General features: G+C 48.5%; 1 protein-coding gene across 1 annotated transcript in view; it reads left to right on the forward strand.

The window, feature by feature from the left end:
* The window catches only part of nrxn2b (neurexin 2b), a 437402-nt gene that overhangs the window by 176839 nt on the left and 239150 nt on the right, over positions 1–21413 (forward strand). Inside the window, 6 exon segments of the mRNA XM_029166692.3 lie at positions 1206–1229; positions 7517–7678; positions 13338–13776; positions 14575–14958; positions 15973–16176; positions 18974–19000. Of these exon segments, the coding sequence (XP_029022525.1) occupies positions 1206–1229; positions 7517–7678; positions 13338–13776; positions 14575–14958; positions 15973–16176; positions 18974–19000 (1240 nt within the window).

Consider the following 21413-nt stretch of genomic DNA (forward strand, 5'->3'; position numbering starts at 1 on the left):
CACAGTGCACGAGCCACCGCACTGTGATGGTACCTAGTGGTGGTGCTGGGTCCACGCTGCCCGTCAGAGCCTCGGTGCCCCATATACAGCTGGCCACGTGATGCCATGTTTAAAGATAGAACTTGCTTTACATCAGTGTGTTGCTTTGTCTCCTCTTCACAGGGAAGCTGAGCTCTGCCTGTGTTTGTGAAAATGCCTAAACGTTGATTTCCATCTCTTTCAGGATGTTGCAGACGCCAGCGCGGCGTCTTTCTTTACTTCCGACCCTTCGTTACCCTACAACTTGTTCCCTCGCGCTGAATCAGCAGTGTTTTTTTTCAAACGCCCTGATATTTTCCATGCCGTATGTTGAAATGCACCGTGGTGTTCACAGGAAGTGTCCGTTTCTCCAATGCAATAATGCCTTTTTGGTTTTCTCTTGCATATGCCACCGTAGGCCCTCAGTGACTGCCTAAGGGACGTTTGCTTAGGGGCCGCCACGCCATCCACACACGATTGGCCACGCTCAGTGCTAGACAGCGCCATTTTGAAATCCAGTAGGCCCCACCACCAGCGAGCCAGTCCCCCATACCAGAGCCACCCCGCCACCCCCCCAACCCGACACCTCGATTATTCTGTCAGAGTGAATACGAAAACCTTCCCCTCACTCACCTACCCATCAAAACTTCCCGAATCCCCTTTGTGAAAGTTGATTTGCTAACTCTTGTCTCTTCTACTAACAACGAGCTTCAGAATTCTTCCAATTCAATTCTTTTCATTGGTGGATTTTCTTTTCCCTATTTATGATTTCAACGACTAACACTGTGTCACTCACGGAATGTGAACCATCTGTTGTTTTCTCTAATTAACTTGCGACTTACATACTAACAAATGTATTGTTATCCTTTTATTCCTTTGGTTCTTTACTATTTTGATTTGTCGATGACCCTTTACAGCAAACTGCTTACACAATTGCTTTCTTTATTTCTTTATTTGGATGTTTTACTATATACAAAATAGGACATAGACCTACTACTTTCTGTTACTGTTACCTAAAACCTTGCCTAGATTCAAACCACTTGTTTAGCCGAGGAGCTGTTTTTTGGCGAAAAGGAGATTTTTCTTTTGTTCCTTCCCACCTTTTTGGGGGTTGAGGTGTGTTTTCCTGAGTTTAAGGTTTGTCATTATTTTTTTTTTCTTTCTCCTCCCCCTGTTTTCTCCTGAAGCACGCAGGCATTGGACACGCTATGGTAAACAAACTGCATTATATGGTAGATATCATTCTAATTGTCTTATACTTTGGTTTGCCCTGGGTTTTCCGTTACCTCTTTCTATTCTGTTTGCTTTACTGAAAGTACAATCCACCATCAATTCCAAGGTAGCTGAAAAACTCCACCTCTCTGTTTTTTTTTTCTTTTAGCCCTTTTTTCTCTTTCTCTCTATATATGTTATTGCTTTATACTGTCATTCAGTTCCCCCTTCCTGACCAGAATTTAAGTGTTCATCCAATGAGGTCTGCCCAAAAACATAGCAAAAAATTAGATTTGATTTGTTTTGACGTTTTTGTTTGGTCCCTTTAATTTTTTTTTTTTTTTACTTCAAACACGATCCGTATGAAGAAATAAAGAATCATAATGCAAGAATTGTTCTCAATTGACTATTAACAAGTATTAACATTTACTTTTGTTGATCCCTGTTTTGTCCGGGTTCCTTTCTTAGGGGAACCCTATGAAGTGAGCGTACACAGCAGACCTCTCAGGCAGACAAATAGACTATAATGACAACTCCAGTGAAAGCAAGTAAGAGGAAGCCTTTCTTTCAGGCCGTTCTCCCAACTTGTTACGAGCGTGGGACAAATATCACAAGGAGACACACTTTGCTCCGTGGTCTCAGCCGGCCTGTCCAGCCTGGTTTGGGGCCAGCGGTTATCTGGGCGTCCCCTTCGCTGGTTTATAGAGTCATGAAGAGTATTTACAGCCTTTGATTTAGTGGCCAGAGCCTTCACTGTAAAGTAGGCCTCAAATGAGGGCGTGATCCCATTAGTGGCCTCAGGCTGATTTATGATGACGATGACACTGTTCCCGGAGCAGCACCTGAACACACTTCTGCTCCCGCGCACAGACACACACGCTGTACACACTTATTAAAGTGCTTTAATGCACCGATAGTCCCTTGAACTCGGCTGCAGAAGCGATCAAAGCCGGAGCACTGACGAAGGCTCGTTAACGGCAATTGCACCTTTATTGAGCTGCAGACTCAGGGAAGTTTGCCAAAATAAAAGGCATTTGCATATATTTATATGGGGAATAAAAGTAGATCACGGGCGCCTTACTCGCTTTCACTGGGTCTGTCTGATCAGTGAAGCACACGCTGTCTGCTCACTGGTGCAGACTCTGAGGTGGAGCTGCCTGGGAAATCTGACCTGTGTGCGATCAATCCCCCTCATTAACACTAACAATTTGTTATCTTTTACTGGCCTCACCCCTTGCATGTGGAGACCTGACCCCTTTCTCAACCTTTTTTGATATATATACATATATATACAGATTGCATTGAATATATATGTATATGTATATATCCTGGCTAACATATATACATACATATATCAGTACCAAATATATTCAATATGGCCATAAACCACATTAGCCGCTCCCTCGTCTTTTACTAATTTATTTACTTTTTTTACTTTTTTAACTTCTAATTAACTACAATAAAGAATGACCTCACACCTTATCTTCCTAAATGAAAAAGGGAAAAAGTAAAGAGGGTAGACGGATTTTCTATTTCTAGGTGAATAAAGGAACAATAAATCTTGTCAGTTGGAGTAAAGGGCTTGGGACGACCTAGAAAATGACCCTTGCTACTGTAGTAGTGAGTCACTCATTTATGTGACTCATTTGAAGCTACTCTGTCTTGTGTTTTTTGCAAATGGCCTTACTCTATTCACCTAGACAGAAGTGTCTCCTACCCCTTCGCATTTTCCCTATTCTTCAAAGCCCCTCTCATTTCCATTGGTTTCTTGGTGATTGGTGACACCGATCCCATCCTGTCCCGTGTCCACCTCCACACGGACCCTTTCCACTGGATGTCTTCCCGATCCCTGTCTGCATGCGTCTATTGGCCACGGCGTCTTTCGGTGTAAATGCTGCCCCAGCCACATCCACGCGGCTCCTTCTGTTGCAATCCTGCCCCAAGAACACCACGTCTTTGTTTCCCCACCATCCGTCTGGTGTTGTGGTGCTCACCTAACCCAGTTCTCTGCATCTTGCCAGGCGGTTCGTTTTTTCCGTTCTAATCGTTGGTCTGTTTGTGTCGTGTGCAGTCTATCATCTTTATATTTGAATGCATGGCTTGTGTGTCACCCTGTCAACTCGGGTCGATTCATTTCGTCTCTTCTTAACCAAAGCGAGCCCCTGTCACATGAAACAACACACCGGATCTGGTTTGAGCAATCAAATTGTGGAGGACTTTTAAAGAATCCTCACCCACTCGCATCACTTTGAATAAAAACCACTAGAACAGTGTTACTAATCTACTGTTTGAATCAAACCTTTGTTGTAACTGTACTAACAACCATTTTTGTGTCTGACTTCCCCTTACTTACAAAAGTACTAACCGAATTCGTTCCCCCTCCAACCCTCTGAAGTCTTCGAGGCATACAGAGCCACAGAGCGCCCCTCCCCCCTTCTCTCTCCCCCACCCTCTCACCAACTCTAGCCAAAGCGGCGCTCATCCCAAGCTTTCAGACCTAATTTAGGCCTATAGCTAAGTCCCAGCATTTACCAAGCATTTACATATTTGAAGGACAGAACCAACCCTCAACAACGGCGCCATATTAATACATATTGACAAGCTGCCAGACACCTATTAAAGTCCACTGCTCACTTGCTCCTCCCCTCTCGAGCATCCTTCCTTCACTTGAGTCTGACTTTACCTCTGCAATGGAATGCATTAACTCTAAAACGTGATACACTATTATCCCTGTATAAGATCCCTGACAGTACTCAGATGTGCCAACACGGGTAAGTGATGCACCATCCAGGTAAGACGCTGCTCCTCCTGCTTTGCATGGATTATGATGTCAGTGCATGAAGAGTGTCTGATCCGCAGATAAAAGTGACTGGAGTAAAAAAAAAGAAAGATCAGATGCTTTAAATCACGACTTCCTGTGGGAATTGAAGGTAAAGCACAGTAAAAATGAGTTTCAGAATATAGCTCCGAACTGTAAATGTTTCCTTTTCACATTGGGATATAAGACCGACAGTACTCTTTCCAGCCCTCTGAGTTCCACCTGGGTTCATCCTCATGCTTTTCTAATAGTAGTGGAAGTAGTGGCTACTTTACTTTTTGTATTCCTGCTCTAGTTGAAATACAAGTCGCTATGAGACTCAGCGCTGGAAATCTCTAGTCTAAAGAAAGAAAGACGTGCCCATGTAGACCTCCAATGAAAGTTGAACTCCGTAAATGATGTTAAATGCGGCTGCAGTGTCTGGTGCTACGGGGGGGCTGTGCTGTTCGTTATCCGTCCAGCGTTAGCGCGGCCAGTGTAGTCCCAGCACGGCGGGGCTCATGTTGACCCTTGTTTACTTGATAAGATGGGGATCTACTTTACGCAGCGCTCAGTAGCCTGCAGCCGTGGACTCAGATATGATCAATGAGGCGGTGATGCGCTCGGCTGAGCGCGACGCTGGACTCCTCGCGGGGGAGACGGCTCGTCGTTGGCGACCGCCAGGCGCTAGGCCCCATTAGGAAGGTGCGCTGTGCTGAGGGTAATGGGTGAATTACGCGCCAATCACAAAGCGAGATTTTGAATGACCGACTGAGAGGTTAGATAAGCGGTGCCGGAAGCAGTGTATGCTGGGAACTCTGACTGAGCAAGATTAAAGACAATGAGTCTCAAGTTTTACAGACTACAGACTACAGGCCGGTGCGGCAGCGTGGAGGCGTCTCGGGGCCAATCTAACATTATGTTTGCTCCGTCCTGTGTGACGCCGGTACAGTAGGTCGTTGGACACGAGACTAGCGGAGGAGTTCGCCACGGAGGTGTTAATTGGATGGTTATATTTCGGTATCTTTCTTCGTTTTTCTTCTTAGACTCTCACAGTAGGCTCTGATTCAGGAGGAAAACTGTGATCGCACAATTGCAGGATTATTTTTGGAGCATATTGTGCAGCATATGCTCTGCTCTAGTCACTGTTTTTCCAGCAGTATTTATTCATCAGTCTAATGTATGAACATCGGTCATTTCTACCTCAGCGAGATAATGATGTAGGTTCCCCTGACGCAGGCATCGTCCAGCTTCATCATTATGAACTTAGCCACTCGAACGCGCCGGTGTTTCCTGCTGCACGGGATTTCGGAGACAAAGCAGCCAAAATCTGACTGCTACATAATTCATCTGTAAGGATTTATTTAAAGAATCCATCCGCGTGCTGCGGCGTACGTTTCAGGGGCAGACGGCACGCTGAGCTCCTGCAGGCTCTCTGGCTTCCAGGCTGGAGGAAGCAGAATTTCAACCAGCAACCTGTGATATCGTCACTCCTCCAGCCACTGATGCAATCGCGTGTAACGTTACTGTACGGCCTGAATGTGGAGCGCGGTTGAGCCAAACTAGCTACATGTGAATAATTAATATGTCCCCTCAAGGGAAACACTGCGTTTTGCTTTTGTATGTTTCATGTACTAATAACTCACTCACTGATTTGGGGGTTTTGACGTTTTGTCTCTGTGGGGATCTTAGTGCTGTTTAGGTTCAGTTAATCACTGGATAGAGACGTAATGGAGCCAGACTTTTGTGTTTATACTTTTCAGACTTTTAATGGTGCACTCTGGGATGATGGAGAGGGTGAGACATGTGTTCGTAACCTCTGACTTTGGCAGGGGACCGTATAGGTGTCTGGCAGCTGACCAATCACACGTGAGCGTATCCAATCACTCCCACACAATCAACGAGACGAGCTTGGCCGTAAAACATTTTCCCGTTCCCCGGTCAGCATTTGACTAAGCTTCATAGGTTAAGTCTCAATACTAATCCTGTCCTGAGTACAGGTCATGCTGACGGGATCCTATTCGTAACGGCCTCTCCCAACAATGGTGCAGAAATGAAACAGCGCCATCCACACATGCCAAGCACATCTGTCCATACACGACCCCTCCGACGCATTAGGTAGTACTGTAACAGCAGACATAAAAATGAGTTGCCCTGTTAACAAGGGAAGTACGACCCAAAAAAGGAAACAAAGGGAAAAAGCAGACAAGAAAAAGGAGATGCGCACTCAGCTGGGGCGGCGGATCTGTTCAGTGCAGTTGCTAAAGCTCCTTTTGAGGTAAACTGGTCCTAGATGCTGATGAGTTTAGATTGAAATGAATGCTTATTACTGTTAAGAAGAACAAAATTGTGTGGTAGTGAATTGCAGCTGGATAATTAATATTTCATTGTAAATAACTATGTAGAGTTGGACTCGGATTGAAGGTAATTGGTGCAAGCCTCACTTAAGTGTGCAACTGAACCAGATGGTGGAGGCTTCCTGCGGCGCCGCGTACATTTATGCAGAGCAGCAGATGCTGAATCAGAGACGCAAGTGCTTCTCTTTGGCCCGGGCCAGATCTATTAGTGTAATTAGACGATAAATTGGTCACTAACTGCAGAATTTCCTTCCAAATCAAAAAGCATTGTTTGGCCGTTTGTTTGTGTAGCGGCGGAGCTCCGGCGCGCAGAGCAAATACAATGATGTGATATAATTAGGCAAATTATATTTATGAACTTTTCCAAGAAGTGCTGCAATTTGTAGCGCTGCATTGTAATGAGAATAATGTAGAGAGACAATATATTTATGCGCGATCGCTCCTGGAAAGCCGCGCGGAGCAAACACGGGGCATTTAAAATTCACGGCACCGTCTGTCTCGTTTCGTTCACTCTTCACACATCCTCGAATCTGAGAAGCTCCAGCGGAGGCCTGGTGTTACGTTTAAAACAGTCGCCTCGCCTTATAAGGTCCGGCGTTACGTCAGCGAGGCTCCGCGCGCGCCGCTGTAATTTGGGCGACGGCTCGTTTGATGCTGAGACTCAACGTCACACCCGCGAACATAAAACGTGGGCTGAGCAGAGACGTGCGCGCCGCCTCGCGCACCTTTAGCTCGCGGCTGCGGGGTTTGACGCCGCCCGAGCCTTTTTGGCGGCAGCGATCAAACGGGCCGCGCCGGAAGCGTAAAGCTGGGAGCAATTAAACAGGGCGTCAATAAAAAATGTTCCAGAACCACGGGTTACTCAATTAAACGCTCAATCCTGGTTTAGCTTAGCAACTGCACTTTACAGCGACCCCCCCCCCCCCCCCGTTTGACTGGCACCAAAAGCAGCCAACTGAGCTACACCACGTAGGGGACGGTCCCGCCTCCCGCTGGTGTTTAATCCAATTTCTTCCTTGTTTTTCCTCCTCATTCTTCTAATTTCTCCCCTTTCCTCATTTTCTATTCTCCTATTCTCTCGCTCTATTATTTCCTCCTCCCACCCGCCTCCTCTGGGCCACGCCTATGCCAGGTGACCATCTCGGTGGACGGGATCCTCACCACCACGGGCTACACCCAGGAGGACTACACCATGCTGGGTTCCGACGACTTCTTCTACATCGGCGGGAGCCCCAACACCGCGGACCTCCCGGGGTCTCCGGTCAGCAACAACTTCATGGGCTGCCTGAAAGACGTGAGTGTCCCCGCGTGAAACCGCACTAGAACCTGTCGCGAGCAGATCAAACGTGCAGTAACGCGGCGTGTCCACCTGCCTCCAGCTCGGGAACTTTGATGGTTTTATATGAAAAAGCTGTGGCGCCCCACGAAGCAAACGCGTTCAAGTCACCCCTCGCGCGCGCGCCCGTGCACGCGCCTCTGTCGATTCCCCGCGTATTATCGCCCGATCATCAACACTCCCACGTGTGACAGCGCGAGGTGTCAGACGTACTCACTGCCGGCTGTTTATTTCCTCCACGCTTCCACCGACACGTCAGCGAACACGTCGCGCGCGTGCCAGAATTCGCACACAGGGAGATTCATCTTCGCCGACAGAGTCATGGATGAACGTGTAGAGGACAGTCGCTTTATAAAACTTTATTCCTTCAACTTTGATAAAAACTGACTTTTATTTGCACCAGGGCTTTAATTCACAGCTTAACAAGCTGTCAAGAGGACCAATCACAGCTTAAAGTATTATACCCTTGTAAATGTAATGACTTGTATAGAGCGAACGCAACATGGCGCCATCGCATTTCCTCATAAAACTACGCTGATTGAATAAGTAATTACTTTTGCCATCACTTCTAATGGATCGCGCAGTAATCGCCCTATCTCTAACTTAATTATGCCTGTAGAATTACATTTTCATTATTTGGGTTGCTATCGGAAGGATCCCCAGTGGGTCTTAAACTTCTCAAGGCGTTTAACTATCCGCTCCCTCATCAAGGCACAAGGCTGGATTTACAGTCAACGCGCAACCGGAGCACAGGCCGGAGGGGGTGGGGGGCGGTGAACGCTTGGAAAACCAACAAAGACGAGCGCCAACAGCAACGAATGGAGGTGAAAGAGAGGAGGCGAATGTTGTCAAAGAGCCGGAAATAGAGAGATGGAGCAGATTGTCTGACAGGAAAGCAAATAAATGTGAGGGAGGAAGAGGGTGTGAATAAAGGTGAGATGAAGGTAAAGGGAGCCGGTGAGAGCAGGGCTGCACCACTCGTACGTTTGACCTTCCACTGAGGCTTTAATGTTTCATTTGGGTCAGCTTCACAAGACATGTCTGAGACTCAGATTCTCGTTTAAGTCACATGGATGGATTCGGGCCCGGACAACATTGGTCTTTATCGCTATAGCAGGAAGTAGACGCTCCTGCGCGGCGCTGTTGACTCCAGAGCGCTTTGCAGCGGCAGCAGGTGCGTGCGGCCCGGCCGAGCGGACGGTCCTCGGGCTCCCGGCTGGAGAGCTTTCAGCGGCGGTCGAGCTCCGTGGAACGGGGCCGTAACGGGGGCGACCATGCGGACAGGCCCTGGGAAAAGCTGCAGCGGGAGCCGCCGAGAGCACCGGGCGGAGCGGCGGTGGCCGAGAGCAGAGGGCAACGCGAGCGGCCGCGTGACCGGCTTATCGTCGGCGTTCTGGTCCGGGGCGAGGCTTTCGCGCAAATGCCTTTGACGCGCTTCGCTGGCGGCCGGAATTGAGACGAGCGGAGGGGCGGCGCAAAGAGGCCTCGTTTGTGTCGTTTGCGCCGCCGTGCGTTTTCCAGGCTCCCAGTCTGAGAACTGGGCCGTGGAACCAGGTCTCGCCGCTCCTCGGGCCCCGGAGTCTTGTTTGCACCCGCTCCCTTTCTCGTCTCTTCGCCATCTGTCTCTCCGCCGCGACCTCCGACGCTCTGACCTTGGCGTTGCCTGTACCTCCCCCTCGCCCCCCTTCCTCCCAGCCTCTCTCCCATCTCTTCCTGCCCACCTGCTTATCTTCCCCGCTTCCCTCCACCCCCCTCTGCTTCTCATCTTCCCTTTCTCCAGGGCAGTTTTGTGTAATTAAGTCCACGGCGGCGCGGCCGGTGTGCCAGCTTTGCCATCGTGACGGCCAAATTAAAAATTGATTTCTTCGACTGATTCCTTGCACGGGATGAATGCTCGCGCCCTCCTCGCTGCCCTCGCCCTCTTTCACGTTCCCTCGATTCCATCCCTGGCAACTTCATATCACGGCTCTATCTGTTCGCCTTCAACTTCTCCTTTGTTTCGCGATACAATCTTTTGGACTCACCCACCGTCGGAGGGTCAAACTGCAGACGGTGCGGGTTCTTGTCGTTAAAAGGGATACAGTTTAACTTATTTGTTAAAGTAGTCAATATGACCACCTTGATGTACTGGCGAGCGTGTTGCACTGCAGTGTCTCTCATGGGCCCATCGAACATCCAGTAAATCAAGTACAACACCCGTCGCTTTTGTTCTGCAGACCTGCAGGGGTCTGGATCTGCAGAGTTTCTCAATGACCAGGCGAATCGATAAAGTCACCCCTGAGGAACTCTGTGACCCTTGGTTAGTCACACCGTTAGAATTCCACCAAGGAACAAGCCAAAGTCCACGAACACACAAACAAACATCCCTGAAGTGTAGCCAGAACAAATAAAGCCTTGTTACACCGACAGCAGGAATTATAAACTTGTAGTTTTTAACCCTTTAATACTTGTCTGTGTCTTAATGGACAGCGCTAAGAAGCCTTGGGCTCGTTCCATAAAAGCTGTCCACCTGATACATATATATATATATATATATATGTCTGTGTGTCTGTAAAAAGCCAGACAGCCTCAAGAACAGGAGGCGAGCTGTGATGCAGACACTGAGCCACCGCATGCATTTATAAGCCGGCCCTGACTGGGGGCAGGTTGTCTGGGTCCTTTGCTCACAAAGGCACAAACTGTTTGATGCACATTTCAAACCCGCGTGTCTCACACACTGTAGTGCCTCACGCAAGCCGCAGCTCCTTTCTTGTCCTTGTCATTCATCACCACCTCCTCCCGTCTCACTCATTGCTTAACACTCTCCCGCGTCTCTTGCATTTTGCATTCTGCCGTTTGCTCAATTTGTTCCCTTGGAAACCCAGCGCTCCTTATTTATGTTGTACTGCTTGAGACACACTTGGAGACTTAACTGGCTGTGAAAATACTAAAATATGCTTTCTATACAGTAGGCTTGGTGACCAGCCAATACAGAATACAGTAGTGCACATTTTACAGTATAGGTTGATGTTGCTGTTCATCTCTAGGCATTCAAACAAAAATCTTGGAAATGATGAATATTCTCCTGACAGCGGAGGCATTCGGAAGCAAGGCCCCCAGTTATTCACTAGACATTTATTACTTTGGGCCACGCCTCATAAATATGTCCTGGGAACAGACGAAATCTGATGATATAGCTCCTGCATGTTTCCTTGTATTCACATGCCCCGATTACCCACTGATTTAGGATATCTGAGTGGCAGCTCCCCTAAGAGCTTGGAAGCTCACTTTCTGTTGCCACAGTAATAGTGACTTCATTTGGAAAGAAAACCTGCTCCTGCGGTTTCCATCCGTGCCGACCGTGTCCTCCGCTGTATTTATGTGAGCGTGAGGGGAATCGTTTGACCTCTTCTGAGCGGCATTTCAGATATGAGCTGGTCATCCACTGTGCGCTTTCAGCCGTCCTCATCCTTTCCCCACATGCTGTCTCATCCTTGTGTCACACACAGTGCACGCATCCCACCGGCCTCCATTTTTCCCTCGCCAAAAATAAAAACCCTCACATAAATAAAAAAAAAATATAAATCCTCTCCGTCCTCCCACTGCCTTTTCTCTCTTTCACCTACTCTTCTCTTTTTCCAACACCTTAAGCCAGGCGAGCTCACACCATATTAGCTGCCAGTTTTAGTGTTATCATGGTTAATTACCAGGACAAATCTCTGCTAATGACGACATTATGAGGTGTACAGTACATGTGGCAGCGTGGCCAATGCAGGAGATAACCAAAAGAGGCTTAGGTTCAAGAATAACCCGGCGTATCTGTGTTCTTTCTGTGCCTGTGCGTAGGTGTGGTGTTTGACAGGGAGAGCGATGCGGGAGGAGAGAGTGTGCATACGCAGGGAAGAAAAATAGGTGAGATTGGAGGGCGCTTGAAAGAGATTCCGTGAAGGGTGATGAGAAATGATTAGCAGTCGGAGACCAGAGCAGTGGACCAGCCTGCGCCGGTGCAGAATGTGAAATGGGCCATTGCGAACAAAAGCAAATGATGGTTTAACACATAAAATGGGTTCAGGTGTTTACTTGTTTGCCGATGTAATCAAAATAGCCATGGGTTTTTTTTTTTAAGAGGTCATATGATGCGTAACCTTGGGTTATTATTTTTGTTCTGGCTCCCGGCAAATAGTGGATGATCTGCGAAGGAAAAAATGAATCCGTGTGGCGTTGGCTTACACCTCATCACATCTGCCTCAGAGCACCACTTGGAGTGATGAATGAAGTGATTAGAATATCGCTCTGGTCGGACGTGCGCGTCAGCTTGACTAGTGGGCAGAGCCGCACAGCTGTGCAGTCATCTGAGCGGGATGGAAGTCGCCGCGGCATCTGGCAGATAGAAAGTCGATGCGGGAAATGAATGGAGCGCGTCGCGCCGGTATATCGGTTTTCCAGGTTCCAGTGCAGGGGCGAAAGCACGAAGGCCGCGCGCGAGGCGCGTCTTCTTAAAGGGGAGCGCATTCGTCTCCTCGGCGCGAGGCGGAGGCAGCGAGCGTAGGTTTTCCGTTCCTCCTCGGAGCACCTGAACGCATCGGCGGCTGAGATCGAACCCGAGGCTTTTTCAGCAGCATTAAACCACCTCCTCAGAAGCACGCGACAGCCGCGAACATGCAGCCGAGGTGCTTTCGCCCGCGTTAGCTGTCAGGAAGGACGCGTCGGTGCGCGAGCAGCGCTGTGATCACACGCAAACACAGACACAGAGGCCTCCGCCGCTGAGCGCCGTCACCTTGAAGATGGCTCCTCTGTCTACAGAGTTTGCCGCGAATGAAAGGAACAGTGAAACTATGACAGACAAGGATAATTTACTTTGCCTTTAGCACTTAATCCATTATGAAGGCTCACGGTAAGGCGCGCACGCACACTTTGAGCTGAAACAATAGAGCCGTGTTTCATCAAAGGCTGTCTGAGACATTTGCATTAAGGCTGAAGGCAGCGTTCGCCGTCGCCGCTCTTATATCTTCAGCAACCGTTTGATTCCTGCTCCATTTCGTCTACATATGCTGCAGTCGGGAATTTCTGAGAGTGGTGTTTTGCGCAAGTACAGTTTGTACACTGTATGGATTTGATCAAGAGGTGGGAGTGTATGAAGCCGCAGCAGTAAAATCAATGGAAGTGCGCCCTGAGCAACACATTGGCCCCAAGTGGCTGCTCCGTCTGTTCAAAGGCTTCAGAATGTGCAGGATTTCCTCACCAGATCATGAAACGCCAGAAAGCCGAGCACTCGTCTGACCCGAATTTCTTCTTAGGGTTCTGGTAAAAGCGGCCTCTGTACTACATACTATTGATTTTGTTTTCACAGCGCAGTTCAAGAGAAAGCGGTGCATTTCGTTCATGTTGGGATCCCTCGTTTCCCCAAGCTGACAGGGCTTTCCAGCAGCCACTATAACTGACACTTGAAATTAATTTAGGCAATTAGGATTCATCTCCAGGCTCGCGGTGTTGTGGGAAGCGCATTCTAGTCTGCAGCTGTGTTTAGTTTTCCGGCTTCACAAAGGTTCTCGTTTAATGCCTCACTGGAATCCAGCTCATGGCGCATGCACAGCCACAGCCTTGTAACCACGCGCTCGCGCTCGCGCTCTCGCCTCAGGTGGTGTACAAGAACAACGACTTCAAGCTGGAGCTGTCGCGGCTCGCCATCGAGCGGGACCCCAAGATCACGCTGAACGGCGACCTGGTGTTCCGCTGCGAGGACGTGGCGGCGCTGGACCCGGTCACCTTCGAGACCCCCGAGTCCTACATATCGCTGCCCAAGTGGAACACCAAGAAGACGGGGTCCATCTCCTTCGACTTCCGCACCACGGAGCCCAGCGGGCTCCTGCTGTTCAGCCACGGCCGCCCTCTGGGACCCAAAGAGCAGAAACCCGGCAGGGAGCTCAAGAGCGACTACTTCGCCATGGAGATGCTCGACGGGTACCTGTACCTGCTGATCGACATGGGCTCTGGGAAGACGAAGCTGAAGGCCAGCAACAAGAAGGTGAATGACGGGGACTGGTGCCACGTGGACTTCCAGAGAGAAGGAAGGAAAGGTGAGAAACACTATATTCTCAAATAGGAAACATCCAACAGTACACAGTTACTTGATTGTGATACCTACTTATTGTGCTCTAATGCTTCTGGCTGCATGTGATCACAACAGGAGCATCTGCATTCTTGAGTGTGCGGTGTCTGATGAATGAGCTGTAGGTGGGCTCGCTCCTTGGACATCATAACTCCTCTTAATGGTGTCTTATAATGAGGAAGGGTGTGTGTGTGTGCATGTATGCGCTCGTGTGATCTCAGCGCTGCTCTTGCTGTAATTGGCTTTTAATAGAAAATTAAGACGGAGTCGTTAATCACAGAAGGAGAGAGGGCTTTTTGTTTCACCCACTCCCTGCTGCATTCTGCTTCCCTTCTCCTCCATTTAGCCTATCACAGGCACATTAGACGCGGGCGCCCGCACACACACACACACACACACACACACACACACACACACACACACACACACACACACACACACACACACACACACACACACACACACACACACTGTGCCATCATTTATTCCGCCTGTCTTTTGTCTGTCCCTTTTTCCTCTGCGCTCTGTGTCCCTAAATTACACACTTAGTGCTCTCCCCTGCCCCCACCCATCTATTGTCTTACCTGTGCCCCCACCCGACCCACTCACTGTCTTTTAAAGTCGCCATCTTTCACTTTTAGTCTCCTACAATAAATATAAGACACACACTTGAAAGAGGAAGACACAGGTAGACAATGCTCATATTAGTGTAATGCAGGTCCATTCTTTTGTCCATTCTGATTCTAAGACTGTGCTTCTCCTTCAGGATCTATCTCCGTCAACAGCCGCAACATGCCCTTCAGCTCCCCCGAGGGCAGCGAGATCCTGGACCTGGACAGCGACATGTACCTGGGCGGTTTGCCCGAGTCCAAGTCAGACCTCATCCTGCCGCCGGAGGTCTGGACGGCGCTGCTGAACTACGGCTTTGTGGGCTGCGTGCGCGACCTCTTCATCGACGGCAAGAGTCGCGACGTCCGCCGCCTAGCCGAGATCCAGAGCGCCATGGGCGTCAGCAGCTTCTGCACCCGCGAGCTGCAGAAGCGCTGCAGCAGTGCCCCCTGTGGCAACGGAGGCCTGTGCAAAGAGGGCTGGAACCGCTACATTTGTGACTGCACCGGCACTGGATACCTGGGAGGCAACTGTGAGATAGGTAATGACATGTGGCGGATCTGTCCACCGAGTGTTGTACCCTCCAACACCACAGCAAGATGAGAAAAAAAGGTTAGATTGAGCAACATCAGACATCGCGGTGCCTCGGCCAATCAACAGGGAAGTTTGTGCGACCCAAACATAGTATAGTGTGGCTGCAGTGTTGCTGGCAGCAGAGTGGCAGAGCAGCCAGGCCTCCCGCTGCCAGCTGTGCCAGTCACGCAGGCCTAGGTGGCGAGAGGCGCCACAGTGATGCGAGGTGAGCCGGTCGAACAGCACCGCGTACGTCTGATTCATCCCAATTAGCCGGCGGTGCCTCGCTTCTCGCGGCCGTGGGGGTGAGTGAGCCATGACAGTCCAGGGTTTTGAGGGACAAGGAGGGTAATGAGGGAAGAAGAGGATTGGATTGAAATCAGGACAGTGGAGGTAGACGGTGAAATGTCTTTATTTTGAAGCGTGATATTTCCACACTGTATTCTCCGGCTGCGTCGGTGACAGCTAAGGGCTCTGTGATGCTCTTCTGCCATCTAGTGGAGCTCGAGTCACAGAGGACGCGTCTGTAATAAACCACCACATATATCTGTTTTTGTCAGTGGATACACAGAAATGTGTGGCCCCGGCGGGAGGCCCATTTTTCTGTGTGTCACTAGACCGAGTGCATAGATTAACAGTGTGTACGAACGATCGATGGTATTGATTGGCCCGAGAAAACCCAGAGGATATTACATGGTTCCTCCAAAGCCACATGAAATTAACTGCACTGCTAGGTTTGTGCAGAGGTGAGGGAGCGGTGAATGTGCCTGGTAAAGCATTGATTGTTTAGGTTGATAAATAGGATGATGCTGCGCTTGAAGCCCGTTTTGGGAAAGCGGGGTCTTCATCAAAGAGGTTTTTGTGCACGTTGTGCTCTCGCGATGAGGTGGAAGAAACCCCCACCCTACTGTACTGCAAACCCAGCTCAGGTTGGACGAAAGGAGGGCGCGACTTACACTCTCCCCCTGTTCGCTCTGTCCAGAGGCGACGGTGCTGAGCTACGACGGCAGCATGTACCTGAAGATCATCATGCCCATCACCATGCACACGGAGGCGGAGGACGTGGCGCTGCGCTTCATGTCCCAGCGGGCCTACGGCCTGCTCATGGCCACCACCTCCAAGGAGTCGGCCGACACGCTGCGGCTGGAGCTGGACGGAGGCCGCGTCAAGCTCACGGTCAACCTGGGTAGGCGACCAGGTCCCCCTGATAGACCCTCACCCCCCACCCCCCCGTCCCGTCACCCGTATGTTAGCGCTGCATTTTGACATGTCGAGTTTCATTCATCGTTCATCATCCTCTTTGTCAGAGAGTCTGGTGGAAAAGATTCTGACTTTGTCCCTCAGCCACAACTGATTCCCTTAAAGGCTAACGCGCTAACGCTGCTGTTGATTTAAGCGAGGGCTGCCGACAGTGATGAAACCTGAGGTACAAACACAGGAACTTCTCCGCCACACACTGATGAAGTGCTCGCTGCAGGAAACTAAGACTAAAGCCATGAAGGCATCCGTAGAGCAGACTCGAGCAGAGTCCTCCTGCAGCCGTTTATGTTCTTTACTCATTTCTTTAGTATTGGTCCCTGTGAAGCCCCATAGCTCCACCTCTCTCCATCCAAAAGCTCCATCTCTAACAGCATCCCCAGCCCGACCCCGACCTGTAAGCTACAGCTTTATCTAGTAGCTTTGAGGTGGTCCTGCTCCTGTTGTGCTCCCCCCATGAGTCTGCCCCTTTCTTTTTTTTTCATCTCAGGGGCTCGTGGGCCTCGCTAGGAGGAGAGAGGAATCTTCATAATAAGCAATTACAGATGACACCAAAGAGGAGTGGGATGTAAAAAGGTCTGAAAGGCAGGATTACTGTGGAGAAGGTCAGAGAAATCCTAGAGTACGGCGTCTAAGATGGATGCTTTACTAGATGGAGCGAATGCATTCCCTCTAATAACTAGCTGCAGGAATGCAGACCCTTTGGCTTATTAAAATTTCATTGCAATGAATATTAGCACTCTGGGGATGATAGTGCGACCTTCCCGCTTCGGACACTTTCATTTGCGTCATGATCTTTTAAAAGAGCAAACTCTGAGCAGTGGAATGGGAGGAGCATGACAGGGGTGCACGCCGGAACATGGGGCTGAGACCACCACAGACACAGGAACAGGGGCTGTTGCTCTTTCTTTTGCTCTTTTTCTATTTCCTCCTCTCTCTCTCTCTCTCTCTCTCTCTCTCTCTCTCTCTCTCTCTCTCTCTCTCTCTCTAACCCCCACCTGGCCAAGACTCAGAAGATGGAACTTTTCATCCCTTCAATGGCTTGTTATGTCTGCGGCCCTCGGATCAAACAGTCAGAGAGACCGGCTCGCAGTCAGTGCCACACAGCTGAATGTCATAATCACACACACACACACACACACACACACACACACACACACACACACACACACACACACACACACACACACACACACACACACACCACACACACACACACACACACACACACACACACACACACACACACACACACACACACACACACACACGCACTCCATTGGCTTATACTTAATCCGTCCAAGTCCTTAGATGAACCTGGGCATTAGTGCCATGTTTATACATGGCCCCAAATGGCCGACGCCCTGTTAAGCGACAGCAGAGCTCTGCTGAGGAATTTCATGGCTCTTTTGAAAGGAAATTAATTAACCACTACCGCAAAAAGCATCCCATAATCTTCAGAGGATACTTGATATCTGTTAAGACTTTAATCCACATTAAGATAGTTGAAATCCTGCTAATATTTTAGTAAAACGGCCGTAATTGGGCAGATGCAGCCCTGATGATATTAATTACCGGTGGAACCTGTTAAGTGCTGGAGCTCCGGCTGAGTGATATGACAGCTGGCTCCACTTGCTTCTTTATCGATCATGAGCTGTAAAACCCACATTGTGCTTTGACCACTGCACAAATGCGGCTTTTATATGCTGGAATTCCACTTTTACGGTGTATCGCCCACACGTCTCCACAGAGCGACGCCGGTCCCTGGCTGTTTGTGTCCACTATTCTGTCGCGGTTGACAGCTCGAGACCACAACCCAGCCACACGGCCACATGCACGCGGAGAACGCAGCCACTCCATGAGGCAGATTAGAAACAAGGTTGGCTTCTAAAACTGTGATCCTGTGGGGAGCACCAGTAATGATGCGTCTCTGACAGAAGCCTAACTCGATCTCCATCCTGAGAGAGGTCAAAGGTCAGGTTCAGCCCCCCATACATGATTTGCTTTTTTTTCACGCCACATAGAATAAACCAGCAGGGTGCTACCTATTGTGGTCTGTGTGCACTAGGCATGAGGTGGCTGGGATGTGCAGGTCACCCTTTCCTGTCGTTTACGCTGTTGGGTTTTTTGTCACGCCTAAAGTGCCGCAGAAGGCAAGCACATGGTCAGAAGGGGGAGGGGGGGGGTGCTATGAGCATAATGAGTTAACAGTACACGTAGAAGAAGAAGCCAAGATCACATCTCATTACAGAGACCTTCTGGTAAATGTAGACAAAGGTATACTGAGCTATTAAGCAATAATAAGTTATAAATCTATCTCTAATAATATATGACATCTGAAGGCCAGGATTACAGAAAAAGAGGGTATTTACCATAAAGTGCACCACAGTACATGTATTTGCACTTTGGATGTTGCTGTAATCACTTTATATTGTCTTCCTTCATTGGGATCCGTGGTCAGTACGAAGTCTAAGCCTTGCCTTCTGCTGTGCTTTGGGGTGATCATATGGAAGGAGGGTTGGATGATGGGACCAATGGAGAAAAAGGGTGATCCTGACTCAGAGCCTGTCCCCGGATGGTGGCCCCAGAGCAGTGCTTGGTTGTCTGCAGAATGTACCTTGAAGGATGTAAAATGTCTTTATTTTTCTCTATATTCTTTTTCTCTCTTCTCCTTTTTCTTTTTTTTTTTTTTTTTGATCTCACCATTTCGCTCTCTCTCCCGCCAGATTGTATCAGGATAGACTGTAGCCTCAGTAAGTGGTTCTATCCATTTTTCTGACTAATACGTTTCTGTCTATCTCATCTTGAATCTGTGCAGTCGCCCTTTTCTGCTTCCTGCTCCTGACCTCACGCTGAGCCACACACTTATATTATATTTATGTTTTACTCTTACTTCTGATATTTGAAAAGAAACGTTTAGTTTCCTGTTTCCACTGCATGTCCTCTCTTTTCAGTTTACCTCATTTGTAGCTCTGTTGTATTTTTCTTATTTTCCATAAGTTCCTTACAATTTTAATTAAGGCTTGACTTACATAATGATTAGAATTTTCCATTCTGCTTTTTGAGCTAGATAAATGATTTCATTACCTCTTTCATGCTTATTACCCATTCTATTCATTTTCCTGTCAACTATCTCTAACATATACAGAAAAGGGCAACTTGACACTCCCCTGTTGGATGTTCCTATTTTCAATTATGCGGCACTGAGCCTCTGCTCCACTCGGCTGCGCACACAGGTGTTGCTTGTTTCCTATGTAGGACAACTGTAGTTTGAGTCCCTGGAAAGCTAATTGCTTATCCACTGAGAGACGGCACCACCTGCTGTGTGCTTGTTTTCAGAGAAAGCTCATGTTTTTCTGCCCCATGCTGACAGAATGATAGCAAACTGTTATTTCTATCAGGGCTTCTGACAATAGAGCAACTAGCCCACAGGTAGGTGTCGCCAGCCCTGGTGACAAAAAATGGAGAAAACCTCATGTTTGCCACAGTGTTGTGTGTCTGTGTGCATGTCAATGAGTGCAGTAAATGTTGGGGTAACACTTAGTATTCCTTTTTGCAAATTAGAGTTTATTTTTACTGGTGCTATGTTTTTAAATGTAGCTGTGCACAGATCGTGTCAGGCTTCATATAAAATAGCTCAAAAAATTCCAATGCAGGGAAGAGGCCTTACTGTACAGTATGTGAGGCCTGTGATGAATCACACAGCTTACTCTATAAATTACGAAATAATGGAGGTTCATACCACAACATGACCACTAGATGTCGCACACGCACTGAGAGTAGACTGAGGATCTCTGCAGGATTTTAACTCTCCCCTACAGTAAGTCACTTCTCTGTTTTAGCATTTTTGTACATGAACTGGTCACGTCAAGTATTTAAGGTCATGACAGATTAGTATGTTCAATGTAAACTATTTTTCCCAGGCCGAAAATATCAAGAGGTCGTTTTTTGTCTCAGTTTTTCCTCCTGATTTGTCACGCTGCCCCGCTTTCATCACAGTTCTCACGCTGAAATCAAAAGAGCGGGTTGGACTCACACAGACTGGAAACCCTGGGCTTCGTCTTCAACTTGTTTGTTGTGTTTTGGTTGACTGAGCACACTCCAACCGCGCTATAGAGAAGATCCCAAAGTATGAGCAGGTGAGTTTAGAAAAGGGACAGTGAGAGAGAAAGAGAGGCGCTTATTTGTTACCATGACATCTCCCAGATGATTCCTCGCCCAGGGCCGTGCGGTAACTAAAGCCTTGATTGGAACAACCACGGTAACAAATTCTGCCTGCTGGCTGGTCCGTGCAGATATCTTTCCCCGCTTATATTTACTTAAGCTTTACTGGCAGCAGCTAACAGAACAAAACCTCAGCAGGATAAGCAGCGCTATTAGGGGGGCACTAAATACATATACAATTGGCTTCCGCACTCAGTGAAAAAGCTGGCGAGCACTGGAATAGAATTTTAAATACTATACAAGATTCAGCTTGAAGTGAAAATGGAAACTTGCAGCTGTAAATACATCCAGGGAAGCTATAGAGCATCTAAATACGTTATTAATAACCTTCAAATAATGATAATAATAAGAGTAACACACATACACAGCAGGGCTACATACACTAGGTAATGGGGCGTAATCTTGATCTCATTCAGGATTATATTTTTCCCCAGGGACATTTAATAAATATACACCTTGTTTTTAAAATGGGCTTTACTTTACAGTGGGCTTTTCTACTGTTGCTGCTGCGGCTGCTGCTGCGCAGGGACCATAATAAATGATGTGTTTAACCTCTTGATTTGTGGTCGTCAGGGCACCTTGCGAACGCTAGAACGTGAAAGATGAGCCTTGTGTTTTTAATGCAGTTTTGCTGCGACCACTCTTTCCCACCGCAATGGAACGGCGCCGGGCCGAGAGCAGAGCTGCAGCCCTCGGCTCCAGTAAGGTCAGGGTGTCAGGCTGATAATATCTGTTTGGAAGGTCGCCTTTCAGCAGTCGGCAGCGTCTTCTCTCGGCTCTGGATGAGATGAGATTTGGCGTGACACACGGCCACTGTGTTGGTCGTGGATGCTTGCTGTTCTGAGGGGAAACCCTTTGGCCCGTCCACCTGCAGTACTGTGCTGTGTTTTTGTGTCCTTCAATTAATCGGAAAAGAGGCTTGTTTTAAAGGATTTTAAGTTG

This window comes from Betta splendens, chromosome 2 (assembly GCF_900634795.4).
Source record: "Betta splendens chromosome 2, fBetSpl5.4, whole genome shotgun sequence".
NCBI lineage: Eukaryota > Metazoa > Chordata > Actinopteri > Anabantiformes > Osphronemidae > Betta > Betta splendens.